Genomic DNA, 20,927 nt, shown 5'->3' with positions numbered 1-20,927 from the left:
CACTGGGTAATTATTTGTAGTTTACAGTTTAGCTCATGATGAGGAGCTGTAAGAGTCTTCCAAAGAGAACTAAACCATCTTTTTTTAATTATTTAGTACAAAAATCAGTAACAGTAGAACTAATTTGGTCCAAAACTTAGTCCCTGAATATAGGGTTCTGTATATTCCAAATTCATTGACCTTTCCAAAGTTTCCCTCCATCATCTCCTGTTGAGTGCCAATAGAATTCAGTGTCTTGGGTAACAATTTTGGCACAAAGAAACAAGACACACCAAAAGAGATTATAACACACAATGATGGGTGACTCTTACCCAATTGGATGTCAGCTGTTGCTCATAGCATCAGATGCATCAACACTAGGTAGTGTTTAGTATGTATTATAAAAAAGAGAGAAGGTGGGGTACATTAACGTCTGAAGCCCAATGTTAGGCCTACTTAGCTGAGCAGGGAGCGAGCAGTAAGTCAGACAACGGGCGCATCTGAGTGGCAGACCAAGGGTTAAGTGGGTATTGAGTAGATAACAGGTACATCGGAGCGGCAAGCCAAGGGTTAAACAGGTATGGAGTAGATAACAGGTACACCAGAGCCGCAAAGGGTTAAACAGCAAAACGAAGTTGAGAAACCGAAGAGGCAATCCGGGGGGTACAAGGACGGGCAGGAAAGGTCAGGAACAGGGAGGAAAGGGTTAACATGTAAATTACAGGGATAGCAGGGATAACAAACTGCCAAGTTGCTTTTATAGACTCCTTGGAAAAGGAGCCAGTTGTTTAAGTAGTCTCAGGAGGCCCCTAATTACCTGCCCAATTTCAGTGACGCGGCCCCTTTAAGAGTGCCAACACCCAAAACACACACAACAGGACAGGCTCTGCCACACAGACACACACACCAGGACAGACTCTGCCACACTGACACTCAAACACACACACCAGGACATGCTCTGCCACACCGACACACACCAGGACAGGCTCTGCGATACCGACACCCAAATACACACACACCAGGACAGGCTCTGCCACACTGACACCCAAACACACACACCAGGACAGGCTCTGCCATACTGACACCCAACGGACACTGTGGGTCGGCCGGCAAGGGAGCAACAGGGGAGGTCAAGGAATAACCTAGGGGGGGGCAATTGCCCCCCTGTAGCGACGCCACTGCCTGGAACGTTATTCTTCATCAGGGATTCATGCACATAGATATAGTGTGTAACCCTCTGCAAACCTGGCAGCAAGGTGGCTAATCAGGGGGTGGATTTTATACAGCCTGTCAAACTGGTGGTGATCTCTAGGGGGCACAGGCTGTTATTACTAAAATGCATTCATACCTTCTCCTAGTCATAGGACTACTACACTACTTGTAGCAGTGGACCCAGCAGCCACAGATACATCACTAGAAGTATCTGTGAACCGACCAGTGTCAAAATATGAATCTGAGGCCAAAAGGCTGCATCATAAAACAAGTGACCCCTAGCTGGTAAAATAAAATGAAAAGGACATTAAGCAAAAAAGTGCTGCTGCAATCGGATCAATGTCTAAGCACTGATCTACGGCAAGGGAGGGGTTAATGATTGTTAAAAGTAACATAAAAATATAAACAACAAACCCTGAAAAAATCTGGGGAAAAAATTAACCAGTAAAAGAAGTGCACAGACACCAAAAAAGTGCTGATGTGCGAGATCAATGCCTATGCAGTGATCAACAGTAAGGAAGGGGTTAAAATGAAGAGCCTTAGATTGCTTTCTAAGCTCATTTAAAACAGGCACATCACTGGTCGTTAAGGGGTTAAACTTTTACTTTTAAATGTACTGCAATTAATTCATTTAATTAATTAAAATAGATTTAAATATATGTAATTTTCATTTTTTTTAGGTTTTTGGACATGTTGCTTTTTTTTGGACAATGCACTTAACCCCCATTTAATAAGTTACTGAACAACTCGTTTTTGTCAATGATGAGACATAAGAGTGTCCACAAACCATGAATAATTAGTCACAGATTGTTAAAGAAAGAAGGAAGAAATATAGATTCCCATCTGAACAGGTTACATTTTGTTTTTTTCTATTTCACTCTCTGTGGGCTCCTACGCCACTTAATTTTTAATTCCCAGTATGTTTAGAGGCATATAAAAGACCACATTTCCACGTGTATTCCTTGTCATAATTATTTAAACATTCAATTTTAACCAACATTTTAAGTTCTGAAGAATCAAAATAAAGATGTCCATCCAGTCCAAAAGAGGATTTCGTGGAACCCTTTCTTAAGTGATCAGATATTATTATGGAAACAATATTAAGCTCCAGAAATGTAATTTGAAGTAACAGTATTACTAATTTATTGCTGTATTTTTGGAATTATTTTCTTATTCCATTACTTTGCTGTATTATAAATATTAATTCCAGACACAGCATAGGCAGGTAAGTTTTAACTTGGAATAATTAAAATGTGTAACTATGTTTCTATAAAATTAACCCCTTATGGACAATGGGCGGTCCCTAAACCCATTGAAAACAATGTATTTGTCATTAAGGGGTTAAGAATAGTTTAATTTTCAAAGGCTTCATTCTGTAAGGAAAGTGCTTGAAAATGATAGAGTTTTTAGTGAAGTCTGATTCTTCTTCCTTTAAAGAATACTTAATGGTTTTGTTTTCCAACGATAATATCTATTATGTTACAGACCTAAACACAGCTTTAGTACACTCATTTTAAAACATGCAGTTGTGCGAAAAAGAAAGTACACCCATTTTGAATTCTATTGTTTTACACATCAGGACATAATCATCTTTTCCTTGGCAGGTCCAAAAATTACGTAAATAGGTGAACAACAAATGACATATTACCCTGTGCAATGATTTATTCAACAAAAATAAGAAATGTGAATAATCATTTCTGATGGGAAGACTAAAGTTTTCTATTAGCTTTATGTTTACAAATAATAAAAACCTTCTGATAGTGTAGCTTCCTACTTAGACCACCTACAGGAAAAAAAATGAATTTACATTAAGTTTTTGGAGATCTCATGTTTTGCAGAGAAGCCACGTAGCCAGACGTTCAAACTTAAATTTTAGATTTAGAATTCAAATAAACTGAAAAATACACTGTAAAATATTATGATTTGTCAACATTGTAAGACGTTAATGGGTGCGTTTTACATACATCGAAAAATTGCCAAATATGTGCAATTTTTTAACTAAATGACAAACGCATATTATTATGATTTTATGATATTGTGACGAATACAAAGAAACCACTATTCTAACCTAAACGTGCCTCTCAACAGAGCAAAACGTCTTCACCTACATTCAGGAAAATGACAAGTGAGAACAATAACACAGTTATTGAGTTCATTCTTCTCGGACTTTCATCTGACCCGAGCGTACAAATAATATTATTCCATCTCTTCCTGGTTGTCTATACGGCAACGTTGGCTGGGAACGTTCTACTCATGGTTGCTGTAAGAACAGATAGTCGACTACACAGACCAATGTATTTTTTCCTCACTAATCTGTCTTTCATGGATATCTGCTACACATCAATCATCGTTCCTAAGATGCTTGCCGATTTCTTAGCTACGAGGAAAAGTATTTCTTTCATAGGTTGCAGCGTACAGATTTACTTCTACCTTTTCCTGGGTGAAAGCGAGTGCATTCTTTTGGCTTTCATGGCTTATGATCGGTTTGTTGCAATCTGTAACCCCTTACGCTACAGCACACTGATGAACATTCGAGTTTGCGCTAGGATGATCACTGTTGTATGGATGATGGGCTGTATTATATCCTCAGTTGACATTTATTTTATAGTTCCATTAGCTTTTTGCGGTCCAAACATCATTGATCATTTCTTTTGTGAAGCGCCATCTCTACTGCAATTGTCCTGTAGTGATATTTCTATAAATAACATTTTAAGATTACTCGGAAGTGCCATACTCCTTCCTGTTCCCCTGGTCCTAATTCTATTTTCTTATATTCAAATTATCATGTCTATCCTGAGAATACATCATGGGCAATACAAATCATTTTCTACATGTTTCTCACATCTTGTAGTGGTGGTAATTTTTTACGGGACGGCCATGTTCATGTACATGCGCCCAAGGCGTTCAGTAACAGATGCTACAGATAAAATGGTATCGTTATTTTATACAATTATTACACCGATGTTAAACCCTGTAATTTATAGCTTGAGAAATAAAGATGTACACAAAGCATTGAGGACATTAAAGCAACGCTCTCTATTTGTTTAATCACTGGATGCCTTTATTATACAACATAGGTGACTAAAGAGTTTTGTTTAAAAAGACCAACAACCCATATTTGTGATGGAAAAAAACCCTGTAAGGATTGGATACATCTTTCAAGGAGATGTGCACAAAAAACTGAGGGTAAGGTAAAACGTGGACCTGTTATGCAGAAAATGTTACACTAAAAGTTGTTACTCACAGGTGGGAATAAGGGGTGGGACAGTGGGCAGAACCTATTGGTAAGTGGACAGATCTCTTGGCCACTCTCTGCAACCGGGCAACTCGGCCAGGCAACCACTCACCATAAGCGGAGCCAATGGGTAAAACCCACCAGGTTTTGTAGAAAGCCTATATTTGTGCAAGGAAAAAAAACATTCATAGTATGATTTTCTGACATGTATACCTAGCATTAAAGGTTGGGATTTTGTGGCCCTTTTCTTATGTTTTCTTATGTGAATGTCTTTGTCTTGATGAAGAGGGATGAGTTTCATACTATTTGAACTTTCTAGTTCATTCTGAACATTGCCACCTACCATGTCGGTACCCTTGGGTTTGCGGCTGTCCTTATGAAATGACTATGTATCAGCATTTGGTCGCTCTGTTGTTTCAGAAGTTGTGTTCCTAGGCCTGACCTGTTCACTTTTTATTAAGAAGAGACGCCTGCCTTGACCCAAGGCTTGTCTCACTAACACAGCTCTGCTCCGTAAATCATGACCATAGGCTTGTTCCAACTTTAGTGTCTACAGTATCTCACGAAAGTGAATACACTCCTCACATTTTTGTAAATATTGTATTATATCTTTTCATGTGACAACACTGAAGAAATGAAACTCCGCTACAATGTAAAGTAGTGAGTGTAGAGCCTGTACAACAGTGTAAATTTGCTGCCCCCTCCAAATAACTCAACACACAGCCATTAATGTCTAAACCTTGGCAACAAAAGTGAGTACACCCCTAAGTGGAAATGTCCGAATTGGGCCCAATGAGTCATTTCCCCTCCGCAGTGTCACGTGACTTTTTAGTGTTACAAGGTCTCAGGTGTGAATGGGGAGCAGGTGTGTTAAATTTGGTGTTATCGCTCTCACTCTCATACTGGTCACTGGAAGTTCAGCATGGCGCCTCATGGGAAAGAACTCTCTGAGGATCTGAAAAAAAAAGAATTGTTGCTCTACATAAAGATGGCCTAGGCTATAAGAAGATTGCCAAAACCCTGAAACTGAGCTGCAGCACGGTGGGCAAAACCATCCAGCAGTTTCACATGGCAGGTCCCACTCAGAACAGGCCTCGCCATGGTCGACCAAAGAAGTTGAGTGCACGCGCTCAGCGTCATATCCAGAGGTTGTCTTTGGGAAATAGACGTATGAGTGCTGCCAGCATTGCTGCAGAGGTTGAAGGGGTGGGGAGTCAGCCTGTCGGTGCTCAGACCATACGCCGCAGACTGCGTGGTCTGAGTGGTTGTCGTCCCAGAGGAAAGCCTCTTCTAAAGATGATGCACAAGAAATCCCACAAACAGTTTGCTGAAGACAAGCAGACTGAGGATATGGATTACTGGAACCATGTCCTGTGGTCCAATGAGACCAAGATAAACTTATTTCGTTCAGATGCTGTCAAGCGTGTGTGGCGGCAACCAGGTGAGGAGTACAAAGACAAGTTTGACTTGCCTACAGTCAAGCATGGTGGTGGGAGATTCAGGGTCTGGGCCTGCATGAGCGCTGCCAGCACTGGGGAGCTACAGATCATTGAGGGAACTGTGAGGGAACCCTCCATCACTGGGACCACTGGAGAGGCCTGACTGTCAGCCTCCTCCCTATTGACTACGGGCCCTGGGTTTGTAAAGACTTCTGTGGCTACCCCCAGCAGTATCATCTCATCACTGGCTGAGGGGATTATCTCCAGCAGACAGCCAGGATCTGCCACCAGGGAGTGACCGCCATTGTTTTACTTTAATATCAGACCCCTCCGACCCATGGTGCATTATTATGTTGTCCCCTTCCCCCAAGTTCCACTACTAATACTAATGTATTCTTTGTTTCTGTTGTGAGCCAGTTGTTCCTGGCTGAACAAATATGGTTACACTGGGAATTCATTTTACATTCAGGGAATAGATTAAGCTTTGCAGGGTGTTATTTAAAGAGGAAACTGTTGCCGTCACTGCCCTTTGTAAATCCATGTATTGTGTGTCTTGCGTACAACAATCAGAATCATTGTGTTGGAGATATTTAGTTAAAACATTCTCTTCATGGAAACAAGATCAACAGCAGTCTGTGGCAGAAATATCATTGTTTACTCAATTTTCTCTGCAGAGGTTCTCTCCCTTTTCCCCCCTCACTCTTACAGAGACCGCCTGAACAATTCAAAATCAGCAACTTAGGTAAGGGATAACTTAGTGGGGAGGAATAATCATGAAGATCAGAAGGAAAGAAAGTTGAGATGGCTACTGCCATGGTATACACTTTTTCTGATTATTTTATTCTGCTTTATTAAGTGTGCAACATGGAAAAACTCAAATCTTTAGAAAGGAGACAGGTATGGCTTACTATTAATGAAATCTTTGACATAAAAGTCACCTCGGTTGGACAGGCACTTGGAGAACTGGACACAGACAAAAGGAGATTCTTAAACATCCACAATGTATATGATAAGGAGCATATTCAAATAAACTGGAATGTTTCTGATGCTCCTTAGTGCAGCAATCCGAAAAATCTTTTTCAAATATTTAACTACATATTTTATATTTCTTAAAATAAATATTATGTTCTATAGTAAAAGAATTATCCCTAATTTTTTATACTATTTTTTAATATATAAAAATATTATTTAATATATATATTAGCAAGTCACTTTATTTGGTTAACAATGATCCCGATAAACTCAAGTGTGATTTTACTCCGTTTCAACATTTATTTTACATTGTTCTTGCTCTGAGTAAAAATAGTAAAACGAGAACATTGGTTTACACATCTGACAACAGCATTGACGACCGGGTAAATTCCATATGATATGGTTAAATAAATGTAAAATGATGCACTGGTAGTGTTGACATGGAGTGTAGCAGAATCTCTACACTATAAAATATCACACTGAACAAAAAAAGAAATACATGCTTGCACTAGGCAGCTGTCCACATTTTGCAGCATTCCTTCCGGTCGTTGGACACCAAGACCAACAATCAGTCCAAGTTTTATTGATCTCCCTACTAGAACAGAATGGACTAATCCCAGAAATCTGTTTGAGCCCTTTGAGGGTGGTGGGCAAGTGGAACAGCCTCCCAGCAGAAGTTGTGAGTATTTATCTAATATTTTTTTTCAATATAGTCTAATGAAACTCTCCTTTTATCTTTCCACAACAATCAATCAGCAGACCTAACCAGTGTGAGGTTTATCTGTGTCTGTGGCATGGACATTTTGTTACTGGGTCCACCGCCAAGTTTGTGTGTAACTATGGTAATAGTGGCTTCCTTCATTGATTCACAAAAATGGCTGCCCCTTTAGCCACATCCTTTACAACAGGTTTCCTCTACGGAGAAAAAGATTAGAGCCACAGATATATCTGTATTAGCCCAACAGTCTTTAGTCGAAATGATACTTTTTAGGCCAAAACAGAAAAAAAGGTAAATAAATGTTCAGGTCTTCTTCTTTAGATACAGAAAGGTCACGTAACTTTACGACTGAGAAAATGATAAATCCTGGAATTAACATTTTTTGTTTTAAAAAAACCAAACTGTTTTAATATTTTTACTTTTTTCAAAAATATAAGATTTTATATTTGCAGTGTAGAAAAAGATTGAGAACCAACATTCACCAAAACTTTGTTGGTATCATATGTAAGCTTCAATCGTTTATTGTATAGAACTAACATGGTGACACAACATATATACCGTATTTGCTTGATTATAAGATGACCACCCAAAATTTGAATATTAATTTAGGAAAAAAAAAGAAAAAGCCTGAATATAAGATGACCCGACAGGAAAAAAAGCTTTACTAGTAAATATTAATTCACACGTAAACAATTTTTTCTTATATAATAAAAACGATGATAAAAAATGTTTTTTTGTTTTTATTTCCTTTTATTTGCCAACCTGCCCCCCAGTTATGCACATCCCAGATTTCCCTTTACCCCCTATATGTCACACTGTCTCCCTGATATTCCTTTTAACCCCCTATATGTCACACTGTCTCCCTGATTTTCCTTTTAATCCCCCATATGCCACTCTGCCTCCCTGATATTCCTTTTAACCCCCTATATGCCACTCTGCCTCCCTGATATTTCTTTTAACCCCCTATATGCCACTCTGCCTCCCTGATATTCCTTTTAACCCCCTATATGCCACTCTGCCTCCCTGATATTCCTTTTAACCCCCTATATGCCACTCTGCCTCCCTGATATTCCTTTTAACCCCCTATATACCACTCTGCCTCCCTGATATTCTTTTTAACCCCTATATGGCACTCTGCCTCCCTGATATTCTTTTTGACCCCCTATATGACACTCTGCCTCTAGAAAGCCCTTATACCCCACCCTATATGCCACTCTTACCCTCCCCCGACTTACCAGTGCTTCCATAGACTTCTCACCCGTGCTTCAGATTACTTGGTGTGTAGAGGGGCAGCTGGTGGAGGTTCTGCATGATGTGCACAGACAACCCCTACTGCTGCTGCCGGCACTTCAAATGAATGAGTACCGGAAGGTTATATGACATCATAGATACCCCGGCAGCAAAGGAGGTTGCAGACACCCACCAACTGCTGGAGAGAAGGATCCAGGTCCCCTCCAGCGCCGCAGGGGATCTGGATCTTAGTCTTGTAATCAGATTTGTATTTGAGGTCTGATTAGAAGACGACCTCGAATATAAGACGACTGTTATTTTTTTAGAGCATTTGCTCTGAAAAAAAAACCTTGTCTTATAATCGAGCAAATACGGTAGATTGCTAATGCGCTACCATCGCCTTTGAAAGAGAGACGGGAGCATTTTTAACTTGTCCATAAACCATGTGAAGCTCTAAAACCAATTGAAGATGATCTTATTGATAATATGCTGGTCATATCAGATTATCTTCGAGTCTAATAAAAAATAATTTTTACATACAGTAGATGATGTAATATAATCAAAGCTATATCTCTTTCTATTTCCAGCCCATAAAGAATAGTTAAAATGCAAAGTGTGAATCGGAGCGCAGTAACCGAATTCATTCTTCTTGGACTCTCGACTGATGGTGGCGTACAAGTTTTATTATTCCAGCTCTTCCTCGGCATCTACGCGGCCACGCTGGCTGGAAACACACTTCTTGTTGTGGCTGTGAGCTTTGATTCCCGTCTGCACAACTCAATGTATTTTTTCCTGATTCATCTCTCTTTCATAAACGTTTGTGGCTCGTCTGTCACAGTGCCAAAGATGCTTGTAAATTTCTTGTCCGAGAAGAAAAGCATTTCATTTACAGGCTGTGTGGCCCAAATATTTTTTAATCTTCTTCTGGGAGAAAGCGAATGCATTCTTCTGGTGTTGATGGCATATGACCGATTTGTCGCAGTTTGCAATCCACTGCGATATAACATGGTTTTGAATAAATTGGTCTGTATTCGCATGGTCACCGCAACATGGATGGTCAGCTGCATCACATCATCGGTTGATGTGTTTTTTATATGTCGCTTAACGTTCTGCGACGCTAATGTCATTAACCATTTCTTTTGTGAGGTTCCTTCTCTATCACGGCTGTCTTGTAGTGACACCTCAGTAATTGATGGTCTAAGATTTGTGGGAAGCTTTGTTCTTCTCCTCGTACCACTCCTTCTTATTCTTTTCTCCTATTTTAAAATAATTGTTTCAATAACAAGGATCAAATTTGGAAGGTACAAAACCTTCTCCACCTGCCTTTCACATTTAGTTGTTGTGACAATGTACTATGGAACAGCCATGTTCATGTACACGAGACCAAGGCTTTCCATAGCAGATAGCAAGGACAAAATGGTGTCCATGTTTTATACTGTAATCACCCCAATGTTAAATCCTTTAATCTATAGCCTGAGAAACAAAGATGTTCAACAAGCCATGAAGCGGTTGGGAAGATGAAGTTAAAGTTACACCTGCATTTTCTATATGAAAGATTTCTTGATATCTGTGCCCTGTAGAAATTGAACGAGATCAGAAAGTTGGCCTCATCTAGTTTTGTAACGAAGCTTTCTTTAAAAACCTTTTGCTTCTCCGATCAGATGTGTAAGCGTTTTAGGCATGGGTCGTCTGCCGGTTAGCTGAGATGCGTACTCAGCACAGATGCATTATCTTGTACCGCAGTGCACTTTATCAGGGTGCTGATATCATATATCAGTTCTTCACCATGTGCGGCCACTAAAGAACAATACTTTATATAGATCTCTGCAAGGGAATTAATACCTCTGCTTCCTCTACTGCCCGTCGATTGATGTAAATGAGGCAGCTTAAAATTGAAAGAAAATTGTAAAATAAAGCACATGGGGCACAAAAATATAAAGGCAGAATATAGCTTTGGGGACACTGTGCTGTTAGTGACATCAAAGGAGAAGGACCTTGGCGTAATTATTTCAGGGGACTTCAAGCAAACCAGGCAATGCAATAAAGTGCCAGAAAAAGCAAGCAGTGCTTGCTTTAGCAGCATTATCAACAAGGGGAGCTGGTTCTGCCACTTTACAGATCTCTGGACAGACTCCATCTCCAGAAAGGCAATGAACTTTTGGAAAAAGTTGACAGGAGAATGACTAAAATGGGTAATAGAGGATCTTAATATGTACAGGTCGGAGGTTACAAGTGGGAGAGGACACTTGATTTATTACTATTTACATACATAAGGGAACTAAGTACATGAGTTAATATGTTTAGAAAAGTAGAAATGTTAGAAAAAGAGGTCTTAATTAAAAACTAGGATTGGGTCTTAATTTTAAACTTACAAATAAACTGATAAAGGAGGGGTTGAAATGTTGCCACCGCTTGTGTTTGCACATTAAAATACCTCACAATCTGAATTCGTTTGTTTGTTCTTTGTTAATTTAACCCCTTGATGACAATTGACAGTCCGGGCATGTCACGTGAAAACAAACGGTTAACGACAATTGACGTGCCAGGACCGTGATGACTGCAAACAGGTGCAGAAATCGTTCTGCGTTCGCTTTCTGCACCCAAATGACGATGACGAGTCATTTAGCAACACCGAGAAAGGCATCAGGGGCCATGTCTGGCCCCTCCCCGGGGTTTCAACATCTGCCATACACTATATGGCAGCGGACGCCCGATCAATGATCGTCTCGTAAACTTCAATGGTGACGCTAAAACGCCTCAATAGCGACACCGAACACCCACCCCAGGGTGCGCTGTGATTTTGCCACTCGCGGTGCGTTCTGTACACAAAATAAAGAAGTTGCAGGTTGAATACAGGTACTGCATTCAACCATGCAAGTCAATGGAGCCCAGCTTTCTAATTACAATGTAATTAGGAAAATAAATGTAAAAATAAATAAATAAAAATAAATAGTTTAACAAAAAATGTAAAAAAATGGTAACATGTAAAAATAATTTACCACTAATGTCACCATCAGGGGACCTTCCAGGTGCAAAAAATGTTTTAAAAAAAAAGGCTAAAAAAAATTTAAAATTATATATATATATATTTTTTTTTTTATGAACAAGTCCTAAATTTAGCCCTTTATTTTCTCAAATGGAGAGTTAAAATACTGGCATGTTAAATGTCCATGGGGTGTCTACTTTAAAAAAATGAATGATCTGATGGGGTAAATTGAAATGTGGCTTTTTAGCCCCCAAGCAACCCTACAAACCAATGTGGGGTATCACCGTACTCACAAGATGTTGTGTGATAGTGAAATATCCCAGGACCCGCAAATTCATACCTAAAGTACAACTTGTGTGGGAAAAACACACACAAAAAATACTACTGCAAACTTTGACAAAGGTTGGTGGTAAAATGTGTGCATATAGTCTTCAAGAATATATATATGCAGCTTGTACTTCAGGTATGAATGTACAGCTCCAAACAACACCCCAATATGTGTTCAGCATCTCCTGAGCGCAGTGATACCCCACATGCATGGGTTTGTTGGGTTTTTTGGGAGTTAAAAGGCCACCTTTGTGAGGTGTGAATTTTTCAAATTGGATTTTTGTCAAAATGTCTGCCCACATATCCTATTTCGGGTATCTTTGAAGCCGGCCAATGCAATTTACCCCATCAATCCATATATTTTTTAACTAAACACCCCAAGGTTTGAAATGCTGGTATTTTAACCCTTTCCATGCACTAATTTTACCATCACCCATTGTAGTAATTTTTTTTCCTCCCACACACGTTGTACTCCAGGCATGAATTTACAGGTCCTGGTATATGCCCCTGACAAACAACCCCCCCAATATGTGCTCAGCAACATCTCCTGAGTGCAGTGATACAGTGATATAATACTGCCACCCATAACACTGCTAAATCTAAGTCTTACGTTAGGGGGAAAAAAAGGGGCAGGCCGGATGGGCGGAATGGGTCTGAAATTCTATGATTTACTTCGTGGGACAACGAAACTGAACACCAAAATCTGGATTGTCCTGTGTGAATCGGGACAGTTGTGAGGTATGCTTATTGTACATTGCCGTTGTTATAATTTATGGACACCCATTAGCATTATATAAATAAAAATATACAGACAGAACTATAGATCACTTCCCAGAAGCCAAATTCTGAAATGACTTACCTAAAACGTATTATTAAAGTGGCTTTTACTTTTAACCCTTAACAAAAAAAGTCAAAAAATCTAATGTAAAGTAACGTTTGCAGCGTCATTGTCTTAAAGGTTTGAGTAAAAAATATCTGCATTATCTACCTTGCTGCCGATCACTTCCTGCGGAGGATCCGGCAATACGTATGGATGCTGTCGGCGCATGTATTGCCGGAAAGAGGCAGCAGGCAGTGATCGGTGATTCTTATGTGTTTGGCGCTAGCTTCAGCGGGACCGGCCACTGCCGCCGGCAGACCTCCCACTGGATGACCACATGGGCCATGTTTTCCATGACACATATAATTTTTACATATTGCTGACCAGCCCAGATAAAACGCTGCCCCGCAGTATGGATGATGTATAACCAAGTAATTGGTTCCCTTCCATAAGTCTATACATCCCACATACCGCGGGGCAGCATTTTATCTGGGCTGGTCAGCAATATGTAAAAATTATATGTGTCATGGAAAACATGGCCCATGTGGTCACCCACTGGGAGGTCCGCCGGCAGCAGTGGCCGGTCCCGCTGAAGCTAGCGCCAAACACATAATTGCTTAAACTCTACTAAGAGAAGAACAAAAAAATGCAATTTAGATTTAATATAATTTTTCAGCCTGCAAGCCGTACCTAATGTATCGCCTGGCCTAAGTCTGTCCGTTCTATCAGACATTTTGAATGTTGGGACTGTAAGAGGCGCTGTGGGAATTGGTGCCATGTAAATAAGGCATTATAATTAATAATAAAAATAATAATAATTAATAATAAGGTGCATTCGTTTCCATAGAGACTGCACGACCCTCCCATTAACCTCACAGCAGACCCAAGATTCAGTCAGATGAGTCACGTGATCCCCTCAGGTGTTCATTGCTTTGGCGGCACCCGCGGTGACTAAAAAACTACATTTCCCATGATGCTCCATCGGTGCTTCCCCCCCCCAGCCTAGCGCTTCCTGGGTTGCAGGTTGTTTGTCCTTCCCCGGCACATGTAGGGGATTCCTGAGGGGATTGAGTCTGTATGTCCCCCCCCCCGTCTGCTTCCTTACTGTTACCCTCACCCGCACCTCAGCGGAAGGAACCGGCAGACTCTACCACTGTAAGTGAGGGGGGCGGGAGGGATGCTACATCTCTGGAGCTGACCAGCAGGTGTGAGGGACCTGTTAATAAGATGGGGTCAGTTAGAGAGCGCATTAACCCTTCCTGCACCTGGCTGAAAGGACTGAATACATTAAATATTGTTATTATTATTATGGTCTTGCTCTTAATAGTGCCCTTTAACCCTTTGAGCACCATGGAATGCGTATGGTGCACCATGAGTGTTACTATATTAGCAACTGGACCTTATGAATACTAACCGAGTGTTGGCAGAAAGAAGATGGCTGAAAGGATATTTTGCAAAAAAAAAAAACAAAAACACCCACATATGTCATAGATATCAGCCCCTGGGGGTAAAACGTGAAGCTGGTAAGAGAGTTTATGTGTTTATAATGCTGCCATTATCTTCCTCCCTGACCATGTTACCCACCCCCTTCTGCTTGAACACTGTTCAATGTATTCACTACTCTGACATGATTTTATGTTGTGTTTGCAACATTTAGTGTCTGTCTTATTCCTTGCTGGTCCTTAAATCCATGATGCCCCTATTTCTCTGTCACTCTCTACCCCATGCCTGGTAGTAACTAATTACGGACAGCATTGGTGGCATTGAACAGCCGTCTTGTATACTTAGAGGTCCCCACGGATAAAATGAGCCTTTTGCTACACCCTTGATCTAACTGGTAACCAGTACTAGTTGACTCTGGTCCTACTCTGCCCGCATTCAGGTATAACCCAGGAGAGGCTACCAAGAGCACTCACTCACTGGAGAAGTAGAACTAGGAGTGTCCAGCTGTCCGTGGGCAGGGGCAGGCTTGGAGAAAGAAGAAACCGATCTTCACCCAAAGACTCTGGGTTGAACCCTGAGAGTTCCCAGGAATGGATATACCAGTCCATGCTGACCCCTCTGGCCCAGTAGGGGCTGTGATCCAGGAGACTCTTTTCCAGGCTTCACTGACCCAGTTTTTTTCTTTTTCATTCTTAGAGGGTGTTGGCAGTGTTTAGTCAATGCCTATTAAGCAGAATCGGCCCGCTGAGGATGGCTGCATCATCTCCTAGACACAAAGAAGAAAACCCCTCGGACTCTCGCATCTCCTGGTAACATCTTTTTGAATTACGCTTTCTTTTTTTTTTTGTATTGCAAATTCTGTATATATAAGAAATATATGATGCTGCTTCTAAATATTATACTTATTTCTCTCAAATGTCTTGGTAAAGCCCCGCTTCTAACCACGCACCACTTTAGTCTTACCTACTCATACCTTCTAAGACTTGATATCAGGTCCAGGCCGGCCATCTGGATCCAATTCTTCCTACTGTGTTAGAGTATCGGCCGCTGGCCTTAAAGTGCCAGGACCAGTTTTCATCCTCTGTCTGGTGGTGATGAGGATTACCGGTGGTGGGTATATTAGATTCTTCATTGTTTATTCTTTCTTTTCTAGGACAAACCCTAGAAATGTGAAGCATCAAACAAACATCAAAGAAGAAGAAATGTGGCGTATGTTTACAACACAGGGGAATTATACAAGTGCCTATAACTTAGGTAAGTGATAAATAGACCGAACCTGGTAATTAACAGGTTAAGAAAAAGTTTTCTTTTTTGACATTCTTGCTTTAAACAAAGTCGTTCTTTCTGTTGAGCAGGTGAAGAAGCTGTGGTGAAGACTTTGTTTGAAGACATTCCTCACATCAGTTCTAGGGGGCTGCCAACCAGACAATACTTGGCCCGTGTAGACCACGGACATGGCATGAAGCTGGACCAACCTCTTGAGAAGCAACGGGATTCGGCAAGAACTTCTCCAGAGAAATCCATTGCGAGGGAAAGATGTACCGTAGATGCAGCTGGAAACATTACGCTGATGACTGAGACTGTGTATAAATGCAATAAATGTGATAAAACCTTCTTCACTCGGTCTGGTTACCGGAAACACCAGAAGAACCACATGGAGGACAGCAGATATGTCTGCAATAGCTGCGGAGAAACCTTCATGGACTGCTCCACTTACAATATGCACAAAGTCAGCCACAGAAAGGATCATGAGTGTGATAAACATTTCAGGCAGCAAGCCCACCTCACAATGCAAGAGATGACCCACGTAGGAGATACTTGCCATGTGTGTGGCAAATACTTTGGCCAAAGTTCCAATCTCATCAGCCACATGAGAAATCATGCAGGAGAATAACTATATGTAAGCAGCTATGCAAGTTTTTTTTTTAATTACGGTACCGCACGACCCTAACACAAAAGGGCATTGGGTGACCAATGATTAGTGCGCTGCCCACCGAAGGGGATTAGCTCATAACACCAAGCTGGTTAGACAAGAAACCATACACACCGTGTAGCCTGACCTATGCACTGCTGATGACAAGACCAAGGGCTGATTCAGGTTTGAGATTAGATGGGCCAAATGGGTCTGATGTGCCATCAGATTCTATGTAATTCACAACCAGATGTACAAAGAGGGGCCTTCTATCCGCTGTGAATGAACCATCTAATCTTTGCTAAACCATCAGACTCACACTGGTAACATTATTTGTAAAAAAAAAAAAAAAAAAAAAAGCTTCCATTTTACTTATCCGGTGTTATCTGTCAGCTACTGGAGATACCTATACATACACTAACATGTTATAAAGCTGTGTGCACCACCAATTTCAATTTTCTACATATCTTCTCAAGCTTCCCATCAGCTGCTTCGCTAAAGCTACCAATAAAAGTAATCTGTAGTATTATGGGGAAATAATCTTAGATCTGTCATTTAATTCTTTCCTCTGAATGAATAATCAATGCTGAACCTACTTAAATCTTAAATGACAATTAAAACAAAGTAAACTTTTACACGATGGTTTCTTGGAACGGTCTGGACATTCAGCATACTAGGCATAATATGTCTTATTCTGCAGTGTAATAATAATTAAGTACATAATTATCTTTTTCATTTTTTCAGGATGAAGAATAATAAATAAAATCATGCAATTTGAAGATGAGATGTCCTGAAGTAAAGTGAAATTAAAGTGTTTTTTTTATTATTATTTTAAATACGAAGTGGATGCGGATCATGAGGTTGGAACTAGTTCTAGCTCTGTTCCACGTAGCCTTTTCAATTTTATTTTTACTTAAAGTAAATAAGTAAATATGTGACTGATTTTCTATTGTAAACACACAGAAGTTGTCTAGCAAGGAGCATGTCTTCCTTATCTGTTATATTATCTTTTTTTATTATTTTTAAGATCTGAAACGGTGTGGTGTTTGGCGTCACATCTTTGTTTAGACTGAATTGAAAATATATTTTTCTCTGGATTGTTGGTTTTTTTAGGGCAGCCAACGTTAAGCTCGTCGCCAGAGTGCAGACTTTCTAGGCAAGGAACAGAACTGGCTAACAGTAGTGGGCTGGGGAGCTGGCAGACAGCAGCAGGCCAATGGCAGATGGAGGCTGGCTAATAGCAGACGGAGGCCGGCAGCAGAGCCTGGCATACGACAACGGAGGCTGTCAGACAGCGAACGGTGTCAGGCGAGCCAAGGTCATACACAGAACAATGCACGGTACCAAAGGATGATAATAACAATCGCCACAGTTCATGCCAATGGTCAAAATCCAGATAATAAATCAGGCGAGGTAGCCAGAGCAAACGGTAACAAGGTCAAAGTCCAAACCCACAGCTCAAAAGTCAGGAACCACACAGCTCAAGTTTAATGCTCCAGCAAGGGATCCCCGGAGCAACCCTTGTTATGTAGGTCCTTTATTGCCTGACAGGCCATAGGTGTGACACACACAACAGGGGCATAGGGAAGACAGGAATCTCAGCAGCAGTAGCCCCCAGATGTCCTACCACAGTTAGGATATGCTGTCTTTGTGGCCTTGCATATGGGCCTGTTCAAAAACGTCTTGGTCCTGTCTCCGTATTATTGTCACATTAGATGCCACAATAAGGTCCAGAGATAAGTTAGGGGGTAGAAATAGAGGTGAGGTCACAGAAGCTGGTGCTGTGCCATAGAGCACAGTAGAATAGACAGAGATTCTTTGATCACATTATCTGATGCTTCACTTCTTGACCAGTAAAATGAAGTCCCCTTGTTGTGCTTGGCGATAGTTGATCAGCAGAACAACTTGTTGCAGAAGCAGCCGTGGAGCAGAGTTTGTCCCTGGAGACTCCACATTGTGGCTAGAGCATATACTGGATTAGGTGGGAGTCTCCATGCAGGGACGGGTTTGGGCTCAGAACACTGCGTGCAGCAGGCCAGTATAAAAGTGCCTGATTACAAAAGGCAGTATGCAACAGCTTTAGGTTTCTTTCTAGGCGCCATCTCAAGGAACAGGCCTGGCAGACAGCAGTGGGCCAGGGAACCAGCAGACAACAACAAGCCATTGGCAGAAAATAGCTGGCAGACTGCAGCGGGCCAAGGGACTAGCAGACAGCAGCAGGCGATAGCAGGCAGAGTCTGGCAGACAGGAGACGTGGTCAGATGAGCCAAGATCATACACAGAACAATGCACAGTACCAAAGGATGATCAACAGAATAGTCACAGTCCAAGCCAAAGGTCAAAATCAATCTGGGACATGGGGAAGACTGGTGGTAAAACCAGTAGCTGCACGGTCTGCCATGCTCAGGTTAGATGGGTTAAGTCCTATGGTTCCTAAATATTATGTATATGTGTGTATATTATAGAATTCTGAAGGGGCCCTCTTGTGACAGTGTTGCCCTAGGGCCCCAACTGACCATGATCCACCCCTGTTCACCACAATACGAGAACTACAGTAAATCAAGCTTTATGGTGAAAAGTAGAAATGAGCCATTAAATGCAATATCCTATTGGCCACAATGGTGATTGCACTATTTTTACCAATTTACTATAGGAATTGTTTGTTATACATGACCCTTGATCACATGTAAAAGTAGATAGATACTATCAGCCTCCTCCAACAAGCTATAGATTTCTAGTCTGTATTCACATGTCAATGAGATATTCTTCCTGCTTCCCAAAAGGCCAATACAGCTTTTTTTAATATCGGTACATAAGTGAAGTCTATACATTGAGCTAAGGGTTAACTATGACTGATCAGACCAGGTTCAATGTTCTTGCATGGAATGAGTTTCGGAGGTTTTGAGGTTTCTGGAACAGTGGCATGGGGTGGGGTGGGAAAGAGACCAACAAGGGAGGCCCAGTATTTAGGGAGATATCCCCAGCTGCTAAAGGAAGAAAAAGAGAGAGGGAGAGAAGGACTTGCGTGAATGGAGAGATTGCTAGGGGTGAGGGGAGGTGTGACAGAATGACCTGTCATACAAGGCCCAAAGGTAGTCAGTGATGGCTCCAGCCTGGCTGCCAAACAAAGATTGCACAGGCAGGAACTCCATTGTGTAAACTAATCCCATTAACAGGTTGGCTGCCAGGGGGAGATTCAGTAGCTAAAGTAGTTAAAGGTTGGGTTGTCTACATGTACCTGTTTATCAAAGGTAAATTATGTGAAAGAAGTTCTGTGGATATATGAGTCTATGTTTTACAACAATAAACTGTTTATTCCTGCTGTACTCAGTTCAAGGTAGTTGTGTCTACTTATTGGGTACACATAGCAGGGTTCCAAGGTGTGCATGGTGGCTGCTGCTGGAAGTTATTCCGGGGGCAACAGGAGGATACTGGGTGATCTCTGGGAGTTACTACAGCTCTCTTGATGAATCCATTACATTGGCAGCAGCGGCAGGATCCTCCTTGCAAACGTCCCAGTGGAGTACCAGCGGGAGTACCAGCAGCAAGCTAAAGATGGTTCCAGCACTACAGGACGTGTTGGTGCGCTGCAGAGTCATGGACTACCTGAATGCCTAGATGGAGGCTCTCAGAGTGGACCAGGGTGTCCGGGGAATAGTCCTCCCATCCTCCAAGGAATGGTACGTGCTACAACTAGATTGGCGAATGCGGTACCTGGGAGAGCAGCCCCAAGAGGACTTGGTGGCTAAGTTGGAAAAGTTGCTTCCACTTGAAATGAGTGTGGATTGTGGATACCGGACCCTGTATTGGCAGGCCGCACAGTGGTGTCCAGAGATGAAAGATGACTACCTGCCAGAGGGCGATGCCTTTGGCGGACCGGGATTGATAATGGAAAGCCTACAAGTGGAACGAGAATTTGGGAGCCCATGGAAGTATCGGTGCAAGGAGATCCGTGAGTTCAGGGAAGGGATTCTCGCAGATGTGCCCTGTTACCTGCCAGACCCGTGGGCTGATCTGGATTATCAGCCTGGAGAACTCTTTGACCGTGTTCAGCAGCGTGCCCCAGAGGAGGTGGATCCTGACTTCTAACAGTTAGTTTACTGTAGGGGTTTAGCTCAAATGATAGAGGGCTCACTTAGCACGTGGGAGGTAGTGAGATCAATTCATGCTTTCTACGCGAGTTAGTATGTTCAATTCCATGAAGCATAAGAAGAGTAGATATTTTGCACTACATTCTCTCCACAAGTTAAACAATTGGTGGACTAGTGGACAAGAAATTTTTTTCAGTCTTTTCTCATTGATTGCATTCACAACTATAAAGAGCTTTTCTTTTCTAATATTTAGGTGGCTAAGAAAACACACTAACCCAAAGAGTATTGAAAAAGAAAACAAAAGGCTCACTTAGCGTTGAGTAGGTTTTTGTTGCTTTAATTCTCCCTCTCATCATTTCAAGTCTTTTTCAAAGAGTAGCTTCCATTAGTGACACTTTTTCTTAACTAACAGGGTGCTAGGAACAAAATCAAAAGAGCCTTTATTGGAAATGAAGATGGTCTTACAAGTTTATTTTTCTTTAGGACTTTAAAAAGAAAGAAAAGTTGACTTCTAATTTTCAACAGTTTGTGGGGGATTAGCTCAAGTGGTAGAGCACTCGCTT

General features: G+C 41.4%; 3 protein-coding genes across 3 annotated transcripts; all 3 read left to right on the top strand.

The window, feature by feature from the left end:
• The first annotated feature begins 3,309 nt into the window (after positions 1-3,309).
• On the top strand, positions 3,310-4,239 carry LOC128484638 (olfactory receptor 10A7-like). Its single transcript, XM_053461108.1, has one exon. The coding sequence runs from the start codon at positions 3,310-3,312 to the stop codon at positions 4,237-4,239; it is 930 nt and encodes a 309-aa protein (XP_053317083.1).
• Positions 4,240-9,391: 5,152 nt separating this feature from the next.
• Positions 9,392-10,306, top strand: LOC128484191 (olfactory receptor 13C4-like). The gene has a single exon (XM_053460510.1). It carries the CDS (start codon positions 9,392-9,394, stop codon positions 10,304-10,306), a length of 915 nt encoding a protein of 304 aa, XP_053316485.1.
• A 3,721-nt stretch (positions 10,307-14,027) lies between these two features.
• Positions 14,028-17,318, top strand: LOC128484639 (zinc finger protein 677-like). The gene is made up of 5 exons (XM_053461109.1): positions 14,028-14,073; positions 15,058-15,170; positions 15,515-15,615; positions 15,717-16,261; positions 17,018-17,318. The coding sequence occupies exons 2-4, from the start codon at positions 15,112-15,114 to the stop codon at positions 16,253-16,255; spliced, it is 699 nt and encodes a 232-aa protein (XP_053317084.1). The 5' UTR covers positions 14,028-14,073; positions 15,058-15,111; the 3' UTR covers positions 16,256-16,261; positions 17,018-17,318.
• Positions 17,319-20,927: the final 3,609 nt, after the last annotated feature.

This window comes from Spea bombifrons, chromosome 3 (genome assembly GCF_027358695.1).
Source record: "Spea bombifrons isolate aSpeBom1 chromosome 3, aSpeBom1.2.pri, whole genome shotgun sequence".
Taxonomy (NCBI): domain Eukaryota; kingdom Metazoa; phylum Chordata; class Amphibia; order Anura; family Pelobatidae; genus Spea; species Spea bombifrons.
Note: the sequence above shows the minus strand (reverse complement) of the source record. Positions and strands in the feature narration are given on the sequence as shown.

Coding starts and splice junctions, on each gene's coding strand:
- LOC128484638 (XM_053461108.1), top strand. CDS start 3,310: ATGACAAGTGAGAACAATAACACAGTTATTGAGTTCATTCTTCTCGGA.
- LOC128484191 (XM_053460510.1), top strand. CDS start 9,392: ATGCAAAGTGTGAATCGGAGCGCAGTAACCGAATTCATTCTTCTTGGA.
- LOC128484639 (XM_053461109.1), top strand. CDS start 15,112: ATGGCTGCATCATCTCCTAGACACAAAGAAGAAAACCCCTCGGACTCT. Junction 15,171..15,514: donor TCGGACTCTCGCATCTCCTG/GTAACATCTTTT, acceptor TTTCTTTTCTAG/GACAAACCCTAGAAATGTGA. Junction 15,616..15,716: donor TACAAGTGCCTATAACTTAG/GTAAGTGATAAA, acceptor TCTGTTGAGCAG/GTGAAGAAGCTGTGGTGAAG.